At 57.9% G+C, this 16,159-nt stretch overlaps 1 protein-coding gene and 1 long non-coding RNA gene across 3 annotated transcripts in view; one reads left to right on the forward strand and one right to left on the reverse strand.

The window, feature by feature from the left end:
• The window catches only part of LOC103676410, a 9,818-nt gene extending 411 nt beyond the window's left edge, over positions 1 to 9,407 (forward strand). Inside the window, exons 2-7 of one of the 2 annotated variants that reach the window (XR_005836755.1) lie at positions 1,837 to 2,013; positions 2,501 to 2,610; positions 3,849 to 3,999; positions 5,298 to 5,458; positions 8,831 to 8,951; positions 9,373 to 9,407. This is a non-coding gene — a long non-coding RNA (uncharacterized LOC103676410). Of the gene's footprint in view, positions 1 to 1,836; positions 2,014 to 2,500; positions 2,611 to 3,848; positions 4,000 to 5,297; positions 5,459 to 8,830; positions 9,141 to 9,372 lie in introns of those variants that run through there. The other variant, XR_572101.2, reaches the window with a different exon arrangement.
• TMPRSS6 (transmembrane serine protease 6) overlaps positions 1 to 16,159 on the reverse strand; it is a 32,409-nt gene that overhangs the window by 1,883 nt on the left and 14,367 nt on the right. Inside the window, exons 9-16 of the mRNA XM_008705582.2 lie at positions 15,979 to 16,088; positions 6,890 to 7,035; positions 6,391 to 6,489; positions 5,318 to 5,431; positions 3,905 to 4,021; positions 3,451 to 3,619; positions 1,851 to 2,122; positions 24 to 160 (exon numbers count right to left, since the gene is read on the reverse strand). Of these exons, the coding sequence (XP_008703804.2) occupies positions 24 to 160; positions 1,851 to 2,122; positions 3,451 to 3,619; positions 3,905 to 4,021; positions 5,318 to 5,431; positions 6,391 to 6,489; positions 6,890 to 7,035; positions 15,979 to 16,088 (1,164 nt within the window). The remainder of the gene's footprint in view (positions 1 to 23; positions 161 to 1,850; positions 2,123 to 3,450; positions 3,620 to 3,904; positions 4,022 to 5,317; positions 5,432 to 6,390; positions 6,490 to 6,889; positions 7,036 to 15,978; positions 16,089 to 16,159) is intronic.

Raw genomic sequence — 16,159 nt, forward strand, 5'->3', positions numbered from 1 at the left:
CCCCCCCCCCCCACAGGCATCACCTGGCAGGCATCCTTCTTGCCCTTCCGGTAGCCGGCGCACAGCATGCGGGGCGTCACCTGGTAGCGATAGGCCTCGCCGCACAGGTCCTGCGGGATCAGCTGCACGTCCGCCTTCTGCAGCCCGTTGCTGGTGGGGCCTGCCCAGTGGGGTCAGGAGCGGAAGGCAGGGATGAGAGTGGACCCTTCCTCCCGATGTTCATTCCCCTTGCAGCTCAGGAGCCCCCCCTGCATCTCTCCTGCTTTGCCCGCCCCCTACCCCTCCACCTTGCCTCACCGTCACTCTGTTCTGGCTCCTCGTGGCCCACGGAGACAGAGTCCCCACCCAAAGTCTACCTGGACTAGTGTCCTTCTCCCTGCCTTCCCTCCTGCTTGAGGCCTCTTGGCCGGCTCCCCCCTGTGCTGTGACAGCCCCAGGGAGACTTTTGCAGAGCATGCATCTGACCCCTACATTCTCAGCCTAAAATTCATCAGTGTCTCCCCACTGTCCAGCCCAGGGTTTTGTCAGAACCCCCAGGGAGCTTCAGTCCGCACTGTGCCCAGTCCACCCCGAGAGCTGGTCTGTTTGGCTAGGGTAGGGCTCAATGTTGGTGTTTTTCTGGAAGCCCTCAGTTGGGTTTTAAAGTGCAAGTCAGCCGAATTCCTGGTTCAAGCTCCTTACAATGGCCAATGAGGCCCTCCTGTCCTTCCCACCAGTCCTCGCCCACATCCGCCTGCCCCCAGCTCCCTTCTGGTGCAGGGTGTTCTCAGGACTTCCTGGGTTCCCACCTGTGTCCTTAACGGGACACCTCTTTCCCTCACTTGGACACTGCCGACTCGTCCTCCCAGCCTCAGCTTAGACAGCCCCTCCTCCAGAAGCCTCCCTGACCCCACCTGGCTAGCCACCTCTCTGGGCTACTGCCCGCTACTGCCACTGACCGCTCTACCTCCCCACCCATGTCAGCTCTTAGCACTGTCTCCCCCAAGAATGTTCTCTTTTCATCTTTATAGCCCATCTTTGCCCAACTCAAGGCGTCCACAGAGGAGGTGCTCATAAGTGTGTCCTTGAATGAGCGAGCGAATGAACCAATCCTTGCTTTACCACTGTCCTCCATCATCCCCTTGAACATGTCACTTCTCATCTGAGCCTCAGTTTCCCCATCTTTAAATTACCTGTACAATCTTGCCTGCCTCCAGATTGTAAATCACTGTCCCCATCTTTAAAGCCACACGCTTTAAGGGTGCAGGGCATGGCTGTGGTTATGCCAGCCTGGGCCTGTATGCACAGAACAGAGGTGGCCCCTGGGGATGGTCAGTTTAGGTGGGAAGGGGAGAGACCCACTGCTTCAGGGACAGTAGCAAGAACAGCAGGGCTCCGGGGTCAGGTAGTCCTCGGTGCCAATCCCTGTTCCAACCCTCTCTGTCTGGGTGACTTACAGCAACTGCTAAAATGGGACCATAATCCCCACCCTTAGGGGTACTGGGTGGATTAAATGAGACCATGTTCCCTAAATTCCAACCTCCATGTAGAAAGTCATCTCGGTCCAAGGAGCAGAGATTGGAGCTTGCGCATGGGCTGCTGGCTTCCTAACCTGCCCCATCACTTCACATATATCCCCCAGGGTAACCTCCGAAGCCCTTCAAACACGTTCTGGAAGGAGGGAAGGGCCTGGAAGGCAGGAGCCACCACTATAGTAAAAACTCGTTTTCTTCTGTGACATGCAACCCGGGTTGATCCCAGGATCAGAGGGGCCCCTTGCCCCGCCCCCCCCCCCCAGGCTCAGAATCCTCGGGAAGCAGAACCGCACCCCACGCGCCCTGATCTACCCTCCTGCAGCCCAGCGGGCTCACCGCCCTCGCGCAGGGCACCCCAGCCGGTGATCCAGCAGTGCAGGCCGGGCTCGAAGAAGTGGGAGCGCGCAGGCAGGCAGACGGGGTGCACAGCGGCCGAGCGCACCACCGGGTGGTCGAGCTGCAGCAGGGCCACGTCGTAGTCGTGGCTGTCCTCCTCATGGTAAGGGTGCAGGAGCAGGCGGCTCACCTTGAAGGACACCTCCCCCGGCCAGCGCGAGCTCTGCCACACCTTGCCCAGGAACACGGTCCACAGCGCCGGGGAGGCCATGCTGGCGGTGGGGAGAGGGTCCGCAATCAGCCGCTGCCTCTCTCATCGCAGACCCTTAGGCTAGCCGGCTTCCCCACCTGGGACACCGGCCAACACACCGGCCCCTTCCCTGCTCTGGAAAGCTGTGTAGCTGGCGGGTGGTACAGCCCGTGGTGCTGATGCTAGAGTCTACCTGCCGGGGTTCCAGTCCCACTTTCATGCCGCCCTAGACATATATGTGTGCTTCTCTAGGCCTCAGTCTCCTCGTCTGTGAAATGGGAATAGCATCTTCTGCTTATATGTTACTGGGGGGAGTTCAGTAAGACTGTGCATGTAAAAACTTAGCCCAGGGCCAGGCAGTGACAAATATCTCTCTCCTTTGTGTCTGTGCACCTTACAGATGGGGCTGCTGTAAGCTCGCTGAGACCTGCTGGTCCTCCCTGGGAGGGGGTGGGCCTTGAGGATGCAGCCATCGGCAGAGACAGGGCGTTGAAGACCCCTGGATGCCAGGTCAGCGTCCAGGGCTTTCTTTACCACACAGGCCGCAGGGAGCCAGAGAGGCAGTGAGAGAGTGAGGTGGTCAGACGGCCCCCAGGAAGAACCCCCAGGCCCCTGGGTAGGGGATGCAAAGTGGAGCTGGGCTCTGGGCTGCCTGGGGGGGCCCAAGGTGCTGGGGAGAGTGTGGACAGGCAGCAGCTGAGGATGGGTCCAGCACACAGAGAGGCCTTGCCGTCTGGCTCTGGATGTAAGGGGTGTGGGGTGGGGTGCCATGGTGGCTCCTGGTCTTTGGCTGGGGACTGTGTGGACCCAGGACAGAAGAGGAGGTGTCGAAGGGCAATCCGGGGCTGGTGGGGCCCAGGAGATGGGGCTGGGGGTGATGAGGGGTGCTGTCAGCCCACCATGCTGATGGAGAAGATGTCTGTGGGGCTGGGTGCGATGTCCCTTCTTGGAGGCTTCTTGGGCCCCCCTCACTAGGTCACAAGCACCTGGCAGAGGGGGGGCCTGGCCTATGGCCAAGGACGGCCATTCTGTTCTCTGCTGTAGCCCTCGTGTTGGGCACAGCTCCCCAGTGGGAGCACAGTAAATATTACTGAATGGATGAGTGAATACAGGAATGAATGAGTGAGTGAATCACTGACCCAACTTAAAGCAAGATACCGAAAGCAGAGCAACCTTTCCAGGGCCACAGACTGTTTGTGGTAGAGCCAGGACTGAACCCAAGCGTCAGAGCAGCAAGTCTGATGGGCTTCCCCCCACCCTTCCCACCCCACCCACTGTCCCTCCCTGCCAGGCCTCCCCTCCCCTCCCCCATCTCTTGTGGTCTCCGCCGACCCCCTGTCCCCTGCTCACCTGTCCTCCTGGAAGCAGTGGGCAGCCGTTATCACCCAGTGGTCAGCGATAAGGGCCCCCCCACAGATGTGTCGGCCCCGAACCTGGAGGCTGGCCTGCCAGGGCCACTCACCCTCTGAAGACACGGCCCCGCCCACTATGCGGCCGGAGGGGCCCTGGAGGCCACAGTCTGGGGGTGCGGGGAAGGACAGTAAAGGCCAGAAGCCAGCGAGGAATGGACACAGAGAGAGATGGAGAAGGGGAGGCGGAGAGGAAGGCCAAAGGAAAGATGGAGGGGGATGGGGAAGAGAATGAAGGCGAGGCAGGGCCCAGAGCGGGTGCAGAGGCGGGACAGAAAGACAAGAGTGAGTTCTCCCTCAGCTTCCCAGTGCAGCCCGTCCCTCCCTCCCACACTCCAGGGCCCAGCAGGTGGAGAGGGTCCTCTGCCTCCCCCCGCCCCCCTCCGTTGGCTCACCACAGTGCCGCTCGTCAGATCCGTCCCTGCAGTCGGGCAGCCCGTCACACTGCGGGTTGGGCTTCTTCACACAGCTGCGGTCCTCACACTGGAAGGTGAATGTCCCACAAGGCACCCCTGGGGGAGAAGGGGTGGGGGCAGGGCACGGGGGGTGGGTCCCTGAGTCCCAGGGAGCCTCCGAGGCAAGGCCTAGGGAAGCTGAAGCCTGGAAGAGGCCAGAAGGAGCCTGGGGAGGGGTCCCTTGAGCCTCCCCCGAGGCTCCTGTAGGGTCTCCTAAAAAGGCAGGCCATGTCCGTCCCCATGTCCCTTCGCCCCCCTCAGACTGGTCTGTCAAGAGCAAGGCTGTGTCTCCACTTTCAGTAGGCTCCCAAGAGCCGGGCTCTGACTTTCCCGTCAGTCTAAGGCTCCCCTCCTAGCCCCACCTTCCCCCAGAGCCTGGCCCCACCCAGCCGCCCACCGGCTCCTCACTGTCTTCACCGTGAAGAACTTCTGCATCCCACCTGCTCTCAGCCTGCTCCACTTTCCTCCTGCCTATTTAAATTTTACCTCTCTGCAAAGCCAAGTTCAAAGCCCATCTCTTCTAGGAAGCTTTCCCTGCCTGACGTCCTCCTGCACTCCAGTCTTCCCATGCTACTAGACATCATGTCCAGAAGGCACTGGGCCCGAGACTGTCACCCGTCACGTCTTCCTGCTAGCGGAGAACCCCAGAGGGCAGGGACCGCCTCTCTGGTGTCTTTTACTCCCACTCCTCGCTCTGCTTCCCTATCACTGGGTTGTCGGCAGGTGTTGGGTGGATGGATGGATGGATGGATGGATGGATGGATGGATGGATGGATGAGTGGGTGGATGGATGGATAAAACAATGGACACAGATAGGATTGGGCAGACCAACAAATGGGTGGATTGATGGTCCAGTAGGGAGACTGACAAACAGCTAGAAGGATGGATAAATGAGTGGGTGTAAGGACCAACAGACAAACACGTAGTTACATCAACGGACGGATACATGCATTCATGCATTCACGGATGCATGGGTGGAGGATGGAACGATGGACACACAGGTAGTTAGGTGAGCTAATAAATGAGTAGATTGATGGCTCAGTCGATAGGGAGATAGGTGGGTGGACAGGTGGATGGATGGATGGATGGATGGATGGATGGATGGATGGATGGATGAGTGGATGTAGGAATCAATGGACAGATGCGTGGTTGGGGAGACCATAGGATGGATGGATGGATGGATGGATGGATGGATGGATGGATGGGTTGATAAGCGTCCATACAGACGGGTTGGCGAGTGTTTGGACAAGAGGGCAGAAACCTTTGCTGAAGAAGCATGCAGAAGGGCTGGGCTGTCCTGGCTGAGCCCATGATTCGGTTTCCCCCCGGATAGCTGGTCATACCCTGCCCTACCTTCCTGGCACTGCTCTTCATCGCTCCCGTTGAGACAGTCAGGCTGCCGGTCACAGACTCTGGACAGTGAGATGCACGTGCTGTCTTCTTGGCACTGGAATGTGGCTCTGCAAACTACATGGGGACACACAGAAGGGGCAGGTGAGAGGAAGCCTGAGGAGCCAGGCTGGGACTTCGTGCTGCCTGTAGAACGTGTATTGTATTACATGCTCTGACTGTGAGTCTCTTTCTTAGGCACTTTCCACCTGAGTTTCACAGCAACCCTGTGAGATACCCCATTTCATGGGTGGAAGCAGAAATGAAATGACCTGTCCAAGGTCATCTGGCTGAGCCAGAACCAGAAACCAGGTTCCAAATATGAGGCACCTTCCCCAGCACATCTCCCTTCCCTCCTGCTTCTCTCCCCAAGTATTTAAAATTTGGAGGGGTTGGGGTTGGGGGAGGTCTGGGGAGGTTGGGGGCAGTCAGACAAGAAAAGGCTGCCCTGATGGTGAATGTGGGGGCCAGAAGCCAGGACTCAGAGGAAGAGGCATTATTCTAAGAGAGTCCTGGCTCGGGGACCTCCAGGGCCCCTGCTGCCAGGGCTGGGCGGTGGTGAGCAGAACTCCAGTAAGACTTGGCAGCTCCAGTCCGAACCCCTGAAGTGGAAGGGTGGAGACCCCACTCAAGGCAGGAAGATACAGGATTCTGTCCTTGGCTACCCAGGGCTTGCCTTCCCCTTCCTGGTCCTCCATCCACTCTGTTCCTTCTTGGACAGCTGGCTGGGACAGAAGGCTGGGGGCGATGGCCTGGTTGGGAGAAGCTGTGAGCTGGGAGTCAGGAGACATGGGTCCCAGCTTGTCCTTGCTACTGCCCCAAACAGTGGCCCTGGGGAGCCCACTTTCCGACTTGGTGCTTCCATCTTGCCATCCCCGCACAGCAAGAGAGCCCACTTCCTGGATGCTGATAAGAGGAACTGCACGTTTGGTGGCGGCGGGGCGGGGGGGGGGGTGTCTCTACTCAAAAACCGGGGCTTGGCTTAGCACACAGAGAACGCAAGGAGAGACGAGCAGTGGGACGGGCGGGCTGCCTACCACAGTTTCTCTCGTCCAGGCCGTTGGGGCAGTCCTTGACCCCGTCGCAGGCGGGCACACACAGTCCGTTCACAGAGCAGAGGAACGCTCCAGGGCAGGCTGCGCGGGGAGGGTGCCATCAGGACACGCGTCATCGTGCAGACACGTGCAGACACGCTGCGCTTGCATGCTCGCACCCAAGTACACGCACATTACATGTGCACATGTGCACGCACCCGTATGCACGCTGGGCATGGACAGACGTGTCCAGGCCCACGTACACAGCACACACACGGGTCTGTATGAGCGTGTATGCCTGCTGAACACAGGTGACAGCCTTGCCTATGGGGGCACACGCCAAGCCGCAGGTATCAAGTACACGCACGCACACGCGCACACATACGCACACCTACAGTCCTTTGATCCAGCCTCTTGGTGCTTCCGGGGATGGGAAGGAGGCAGGGAGAAGCTGCAGGGGCATCGGGGGCGCCCCCCCTGCTCCCGGGCTGCTCATACTCACGATCGGACTGGTTGTACAAGCCGTAGTGCACCTGCACGCCAGGCCCGGTGAGGGGGATCTGGGACGTGAAGTTGACCGTGATGCCGGCAGTGGCTACCACGGGGATCCTCTCGGCGTAGGGCTGCAGGGTACGCAGGCCACACAGCCTGGGGGTGACAGAGACAGACTCAGGGCCTCACGGGCCAGCCCCAGGGAAGGGACAGCTTAGGTCTCTGTGCACGGACAGGGCAAGGGCAGAGCAGCCGCAGAGGAAGGGGGAGCTGCACCCCCACCTTCATCTTCTCTGTCTTGATTCCTCCCTTGGGTGACCGCTCACCCCCAGAGTCATTTTCTAGAAATCAGCCTATGTCATTCCCCTGCTCAAAAACCTTCCATGATTCCCCATTCCCTGGAGGATAAAATTCCAAGTCTGAATTCTGGTCCCAGTCACCTGGGAGCTGTGAGATCCTAGCAAGTCCAGGTCCTTCACGAACCTCACTTTCCCCCCTTATAAGATAAGGGGAATTATCATCTCTGTTGACTCCAAATCTGACAGAGCTTGTGTATCCACAGAGGCAAGAGTCCTTGGCTGGGCTACTCTGTGTAGACAGGAGAGGACGCTCCCCTTGTGCTCGGTGTGGGGGAGGAGGCCGCAGTGTGCCCCGTTCAGGCGTTGTCCTTCCCACTAAGAAGCCTCCACAGCCCTGGGGTCTCCCTGTGACTCTCCGGACCTGAGGGAGACACCACTTCTGCTCCCAGGACCGACACAAGAGCGCAGTGGTGAGGGGTGTCACCGGCTCCGCGCGTGGCCGCACTAAGGTGGGACCGTTCCCCAGCCACGGGAGGACCCTCACACCCCTGCTGGACTCCCCCACCCCAACATGATGCTCTTGTTCCCACAGAGCAGGTGGGACACCCTCCACAGAGGGGTGAAGTTCTTCCCAGAGAGCAGCCAGGAATCTTCCCATCTCTAGGGATGGAGGGCACACGGCTTCATCCTACGTGGTGTCTGGGCACACCTTGCCTCACAGAGCAAGCAGGCACACTTTCACCAAGTGGGGGCAACCACTTCCCCAGAGCGATGGGCTGCTCCCCAGACAGCAGCCTGGGGTTCCCTCCCTCCGCATGTGGGACACCCTCACAGAGCAGATGGGTCAGTCCCCTCAGCTCAGAGGAATGTACCCCACAGGGAAGGGAGCACCCTCACAGAGGAAATAGGAGCACCTTTACAGACAAGGGAAGCACACGGAAAACACAGGACAGAGAAGAGGCAGCGAGAAGTGAAAGTGCCCGCAGCAGAGAAGGCAGGGGGAAGTCAAGTGAGCAGGAGGGAATACCCCAAAGCATGATGGGAGCATCCCACACCAGATGCAGCAGCCCACAGAGCCAGTCACCTAACTCCCGGGGGGCCAGGTACCTCCTCAGAGCTTCTAGAATATGGCATGCGCTTCATAGTTCAATTACTCAGTCAACGAGCTAATCCACAAACAACTGAGAAAGATTTGAGGTGGTCTTGTCCCGCCCCTCCCTCATGGACGGCAATCACTGCGCAGAGATTAGAGGGTTCTGGCAGCAACTCCGTCTTGAGAGACAGGAATTGTTCTCATCCCATGTTCCAGAGGAGGTTCGTGAAGGGAAGGGTGGAGGTAAGCCAGAAGCCAGCCTCCTGGGGACCTAGGACAACCCACCCAGCCAGCTTGGGGGGGCGGGATGGGCACCTCGGCTCTCGCTGCAGCCTGAGCTCCAGGGGCTGAGTGCTCACACCTCCCGTGTCCCGCACAGACTGGGCCTGAGGTACAGCCTCCCAGGGCCGTCTGACTACAGAGGCTTCTAGTCTTGCCTCCAAACCGACCAACAGTCCTCCAAGTGCGGCCCGGGGACCCCAGGGCTCCAAAGTAAAAACTATTTTCATGATAATGCTCAGGTAATATTTGCCTTTTTCACTCTCATTCTTCCACAAAGGATACGGTGGAATTTTCCAGAGACTACATGATGTGTGAGACGGTAACCGATTGAAGGCAGATGCAGAGCTGTATATCCAGTTCTGGTCTATGAATCCGGTTTAAGAGAATGTTGCAAAAAGGTCAAGTGATGATAGTTTTCTCGCCAGATGCTTTTGGTTTTGGGGAATATAATGAGTTTTTTCTAAAATATGTGATTTATGTTAAAATTGTAATGGGCTTATTTTAAATGAATTGATAAAGGTTTTGAAATTTTCTTAGCTTTAATGTGTAACCCTGTAAGTACAGATAATAAAACCTGCACAAGAGTCCTTTGGGTGCCCAATAATTTTAAAGAGTGTAAAGGGATCCCGAGGTGGAAAATTTTGAGAAGGCCCGCTCTACACCAAGATTGCTCCTGCCTAGATGCCACTAGGGGGCACCCCCGAGCAGGCCTGGCCCTTGTTGGCCTTTTAAGAAAGGCAGGAAAGGGAGTTTGGGCCGTCTCTTGGTCTGTCTGTTTTTATTTTTATTTTTTAAAGATTTTATTTATTTATTTGACAGAGATAAAGACAGCCAGCGAGAGAGGGAACACAAGAAGGGGGAGTGGGAGAGGAAGAAGCAGGCTCCCAGCGGAAGAGCGTGACGTGGGGCTCGCTGGATCCCAGAACTCCAGGATCACACCCTGAGCCGAAGGCAGATGCTTAACGACTGAGCCACTCAGGCGCCCCAGTCTGTCTGTTTTTAAAGTGGAGAAACAAATGCTAGCACGGATTACTCCCCTGAGAGTTTCCCTGAGGAGGGGACAGGGGAGCTAGGGGCAGGAAATACTGGGCAGGGGGAAATGCATCAAGTACACCCCTGACCAGGCGGAAGGTTTGGGGTCATGGAGAGGTTGTGGAGAGACAGGGAAGGAACCAGAGCCAGGTCGGAGAGGAGCGGAACATTTCAATCTAGAAGAATCTGAGGGCTGTGTGGTCCCCCTGAACTTTGGCCAAGGGCTCTAAGGTACCACTGTGGGCTGGCAGGACATTTCCTCTACTGGTGTCTGAGAGAACGAAGTCCAGAATCAGCCCGTGGCTCAGCCTGGTACCCCAGGAACCCCCACCCCCTGGGCAGCATGTGGTTCTCACCCTGGAGGCCCAGGGCAGGGGCTGGTGGCGGCATTCCTGGGGCAAGGCTCTCACAACAATTCAAGGCAGAGGCTATAAGCTAGTTGACTCAGGCTGAGTCACCCAGCTTAAAGATGGTCTGTTTAGTCTGTGCAGTGTTAAAATAAATTTTTTTCAAGTTCAATTGCCCACTAATTTCACATAATACCCTAGATTCTTGCTTCTTCTGAAAACAAGCCCCGGACACACTGGCTAGATGTAATCAGAGGCCATCTGAATTCGGCAGAGCACGTGAGGCCCTACTAACCTGTCCCCCGCCTCTGCCGCTGTGCCCCACTCAGCCTGCCTCCCAGAACCATGCCTCAGCTGGGCCCCTGTATGCATCTGCATTTCTGGATCCTGCTGTGGAGACTCTTGGGGGAGGGTGTGCATCCTCTGGCTAATTCCTCCCCCTCCACCAAATGCCACCCCTCCCCCACAAGCCCTCTCCAAGAGGCACCAGGAGTCTGAAGGCTGTGGAACGCACTCTCAGCTACGAAGTGCAGGGTCTGAGGCACATCTTTGCACGGTGGCCAGCTTGCTTTCTCACCTCCATGGATTGGGGATTTCTCCTTCTTGCCTCACCCAGACTGTAAGAAGGGACCCTATCAACCTTCTTGCCTATTAGCAACTCCACACAGGAATTCAAGAAAGTGGATGGGTGGGTAGGTGGGTGGGTGTGTGGGTGGGTGGATGGATGGATGGATGCATGGATGGAAGGACAGAAGGAAAGAAGGATGGATGGATAGGTGTGTAGATAGAAGGGTGGGTGGATAGAAGGAAGGAAAGATAGGTGGATGGATGGATGGATGGATGGATGGATGGATGGATGGACGAATGGATGGAAAGGTGGGTGGCTGGATTGATGGGTGGATGGATAGCTGGCTGGCTGGCTGGCTGGCTGGCTGGCTGGACGGACGAATGGATGGAAAGGTGGGTGGCTGGATTGATGGGTGGATGGATGGAAGGGTGGGTGGGTGGATAGATGGATACACACACACACGCATGCATTCCCTTCCCTAAGGACACAGTAAGTGGGAAGGAGGGCCACAGAAGGCAAGCACTAGAGAAGGGAGAATGGCAGCGTCTGACGTGGAGGCCAGAGTGCTGGACCCCGAGCCGTGGAGCTGAGTTGGAGGCCAGCTTCGCCACATGAATCAGCTGTGTGACCCTTGCGCACATCAGCAAGCTTCAGTTTTCACGTCTATAAAATGGGGGTGATAATATCTCCTTTGGAGGATGTTTTAAGGAATGAGAAAATGAGAGATGAGGTGAGAAGACGACTTCTCTGAAAGCAAGCCGCTGATGCGGTCCGGCTATGAGCTCGTCTAGGGCAGCGGTAGGAGCTGTGCCCACCGCAGCGCCAGCACCCAGCATCGGGGGCAGGCGCTCAGCCTGACCGGGAGCCTCTGAGGCCGCAGGGGTGCCGGCCACCCAGGGGCCCAGGGGAGCAGAAGAGCCGCCCCATAGCCAGGCCAGGCCTGCGGAGCCCGTGGTTCTGCCTGTCCCATCAGCAGGAGGGCAGGGGAAATGATTGGGCAGATCACAAGAAAAGTGACATCACAGGAGAGGAAGCTGGCAGGAGGCAGATTCCCCGAAAGGGGGAAGCCTGTGCCGTGGTGACGCCCAGCCCCAGCGGTTCTGCGAAACCAAGCAGCCGGCGACCACTACCCCTAGGCCGAGGCCCTTCCCCGCCTCCAGGCCACTTCAAGGGCAGGAGTCCTTGGCTATGGGCACTGGGAGAAGCCGGGTAGAAAGCAATGAGGTGGGGAAAGGCAGAAAGGGCTCAGAGGAGCGAGGCCACCAGCGCGAGGATGCCCAGCCAGCGGAGGGAGTCCGGGGCCAGCCTTCCCCCATCACTACGCTGGCACCTGCCGGGCAAATCACCTTCTCTCCAGCCCACCCTCCGCTGCTTCTCGCCCATGGCCATTCTGGGTCCAAGGACTGCACCTCGCCCTTGCTATGCACCTTGTGCCAGCAAATCACCACTGTTCCCCAGACCTCGCATATCTCTGCCACCCACACAAGCAAATTTTCCAACAAATGCTCATTCAAAGAATTTCCCAGCATCTACACTGGATGATCATTATCAAAACAGGTCATAACTAAAGGAAATGGTGTGTCCGGTGTTTATGGTTTGGAGGCACACCTCTGCCTTCCTCTCTCAGACATGGGCAGCAGCCTGGGGGCAGGCCTGGGGACATTGAGTCTCCACCTAGGGACCCTGAATCCTTCATGAAGGTCTCAGAAGATAGAGATGGGGCTTCCCAGGCCGTTCTCAGAACTGGCGGGAGCCATGAAAGCTGTTGGTCCTCTCACCAGGACAGGGGTGATGGGTCAGGAGTGCCGGGGCCAAGAGAGTGAACAGCCGGCACGGCTGCTCAGAGGCTCCGCAGGAAAAATCTATATGAGGGCGAGCACTGAGGTGTTCAGGCTCCGTGCAGGGACCCGTGCACACAGGCACGGGTGTGCGGACGCACATGCACTCTGGATCTGACGGCCTTGCTCAGATCTGCTTTCCCCACTTGCAATCTGGGTGATGGTGCAAATGACTTCGCCTCTCTGTGCCTTGGGTTCACTGGTCAGTGAAGGTAGTATGGGGGCCCGTGTCCTCACCCCCTTGTTGAGGATGAAGGAAACGGCACCACAAACCCCTCAGCTGGGTGCCTGCCTGGCCCAGTATCAAGAGCCAGTGGTTCACTCATGGTTGGTACCTTCTAGAGCTGGGTTCTGTCTGGACCTCCAGGAACCAGTGTCCTCCAACCACAAGCTCATTTAGTCTCGCCTGGGGGTGGGGTGGTGTCTGTTTCATGGCCGGTTTTCAGAGGAGCTGCCTGAGGCTGGGAGAGGTGACCCCTCGCCTCGCAGGAAGGGGAGGAGCCAGGATTCCAGCCCTCATCCGTCCGTCTTCGGCTCTCTGCACCTCACCAGCCCCATCTGGAGTGACATTTCACTAGCGACGAATAAACACGAACGATATGGGAGACATCTTTCTTCAGATGTCTGTGTTCATGATAAAAAGTTGGGACCTGGGGCTGGCCTAACGCTTCTGTCGTATAGATGGGGATGGTGGTGTACCCGGAGTTACATGTAGGCTCCCCTGAACACATATCCAGCTTGCCGTGAAGCGCAGGGAGGCGCGGGACAAGAGAGAAGAGGGACAGGAGAGCCGCGTCCTGTCAGGGCTCCCCCACCGTCCTCCCATCCACCACCTGGCTGCACCCTGAAATCCTTCCCACCACTGAAAGGCCAAAGACCAGCAAAAGAAGCCAAGTCTTTAGGCTTAGGTGTCTTGGGCCTCAGTTTCCCCTCCCGTAAAATGGGTGGGGTTCAATGGCCCGTCCAGCCCCTACTTTCGATAGCCCAGTGGTGCCTTGAGACACCGGGAGGGGGCCCCCTGCAACTCACCAGAGCCCGACGCGGTGCCTGAAATCCCACCTCCACAGCCTCGTTCCTTTTAATTAGGATTCTCCCCATCCGTGGCCCACATTTAAAACCCGAGGTAGCTCTAGAAGTCCCTAGAACCAGGGCCCAGACCTTTGCCCGACCGCTCCTGGCTACATCATGGAGAGAGAGGGAAGGCCCTCCCTAGGCAGCATGGCCGGGGCCTTCCTTCGTGTTCCTGACTGCTGCGAGCCTGTCTAGACACCACCTAATTGTGCTGAGCCTCGACTCCCTTTCTGCGAAACAGAATGAGGAGGACTTCGACGTCACAGGCCCACGAGCCTGGCTCCTGGCAAATGGAATAGCCATGTGGGTGGGGTGAGGGCAGGAGCGGCAGACCCAGGGCCTCCTGCTTCTTCCTCGAGGACAGAGCGGGCTCAGCTGTGGGTTGAGAGGGAGGCAGGAAAACTCACCATCATCATTCGAACAAGTGTGGCATGTGGGCCAGTCCTACGGTCAGTCTGTGGGCTCCTGATGCTGAGGGGCGGGGCCAGCCAGCCTCAGTCTGGGCAGGCCCCAGGCAGGCAGCAAGGGGGTCCCCAGGGCACTCCATGAGGATAAAGGTCGGGGTGCCCGGAAGTGCACCCACACGCTAGGATGTGAGATGCCTTTTGTTTCCCAAACAGCGCGGGCCCGAAGTCATACCATCTCCTGTCACCCCCCAAAAGCACGGGTCTGAAGTCACACCATCTTCTGTCACCCCCCAAACAGCATGGGCCTGAAGTCATACTATCTCCTGCCACCCCCCAAACAGCACGGGTCTGAAGTCACACCATCTTCTGTCACCCCCCAAACACACTGGCCTGAAGTCACACCATCTCCTGTCACCCCCCAAACAGCACGGACCTGAGATCAACCATCTCCTGTCACCCCCCAAACACATTGGCCTGAAGTCACACCATCTCCTGTCACCCCCCAAACAGCACGGGTCTGAGCTCACACCATCTCCTGTCACCCCCCAAACAGCACGGGTCTGAGGTCACACCATCTCCTGTCACCCCCCAAACAGCATGGGTCTGAGGTCACACCATCTCCTGTCACCCCCCCAAACACACTGGCCTGAAGTCACACCATCTCCTGTCACCCCCCAAACGGCGCGGGTCTGAGGTCACACAACAGGCATTTCTTCCTTTTCCTTTTAATCACAGTCCCTGATAAATCGCCAAAGCTCCGGAAAGCGTGCTGGCGCGTCAGTGAGTGTTGTCAATCCCCGTCCCCTCTTGTCTGAATCAGACCAACCAACAAGCGAAGTCCACGTTGGTGCGTGTGGACACCAATCCCGGAATCCAAGATTTCCCGAGACCTGGAAGCTTCCAATTCTAGTGTATTGGAATCTTGGAGACTCAAAATCTCTGAAGCCAAGAAATCAAGAGCTTTGCATATTAGAATCCCAGCCTCTTGGACCCCCCGAATCCTGGGACTGGAAGGGAGGGCAGAGGCCCAACCTCCTATCAGAGGCAGAAGCTTCTTTTTAGCATCCTTGGACCAGACCCCAGCTCTGCAAGGCTACTTCGAGATCCCTCTTCTCTCCCCAAACCTCTGCCCCACAACACTGGGGCCATGGGAGGGCCTCCTTCTGCTCCCCTACCCCTAACATGCCTCCTACTGGCCCTCCCCTCTCTAACCCTCATCCCATCACCAAGGGCGCCTGAACCTCCCTCTCTCCCCCTAGGGGACGCTCCCTCTAGGGGGACGCCTCTCCCAGCATTAGACATGGAGTCCCATCATAAGTATCCCCTCCTCCCATCATAAGTATCCCCTCCCCTGAATGTCTCAGGTCACCCTCTTCTTCCCCGACAGGGGAGCGCAGGTCTGCACTGTCTCCATCCCCCACCACCTGCCCACCTCACTCCTCGCAGCTGTCAGGGTCACCAGTGACCCCCAGCTTATCTGCCCCAGGGGGCATTTACCAGTTCTCCTCCTACGGATCAAACCGCAGCCACGACTGACCCACAGCTGGCCCCCCTTGTGGCCTGGCCCCACTGTGTCCTGTCCCATCTCCCGGAGGGACTCACTTCTTCCTTAGAAACTTTGTCACCAGGGGGCAAAGGCAGGACAGAGAGCAGGACAAGTATCCCCCGGGCCATGTGGGTGATACGGAGTGACCCCAGTTATTGCCCGTCCCTGTGGAAATGGTTGGATTAGCAAAAGCAGCCTTGCTCCTGGCTGTGCAGCTTCCCGGCCAGGAAGCCACTTGACTTTGGCCAACAGCAGGGAGCAGGAGAAGAGAAGAGGGGCCTCTGACTGCACAGGGATGGGCTTGGGGCAGGCGCTCTAGGCAGCCCTGCAGTTCCTGCACCATCTCATTTAAGGACTGGGGGTACCAGACAGTGGGGTGACAACACCCAAGGAAGTGAAATGTTTCACTCTTAACATCCAAGGTGGTGGAGACCTTTGGGTGGCAGGAGGGGAGGCTGGGATGGGGGACGGAACAGGGAATGGGTCAAGGGGTGGGGCCACAGGCTGAACACCCCGGCCTATGCTCTCTTCCTGGGCTGCCCCCTCTGAGGCCTGGGACTGGGGCTCCCAAGGTGCATAACTATGGGGAGAGGGAGAGGGTCCCGGGGGCAGGTACCTCCGGTTCTGGATTGTCCACTGTCCCTGGGTGCATGGCAGGTCATACTTCTGCCTCCGCAGAGCATAGGCGTCAAACCAGAGGGCCAAGCCGTAGTCCAGAGAGGGCACCTGGGACAGAGGAGCTGGTCACCAAGTGGCCTGTGGGCTGTCACTGGGCTGGTGACCCCACTTCCCAGGAC

The sequence above is a fragment of the Ursus maritimus genome, unplaced genomic scaffold (assembly GCF_017311325.1).
Source record: "Ursus maritimus isolate PB19 unplaced genomic scaffold, ASM1731132v1 scaffold_21, whole genome shotgun sequence".
Lineage (NCBI taxonomy): Eukaryota > Metazoa > Chordata > Mammalia > Carnivora > Ursidae > Ursus > Ursus maritimus.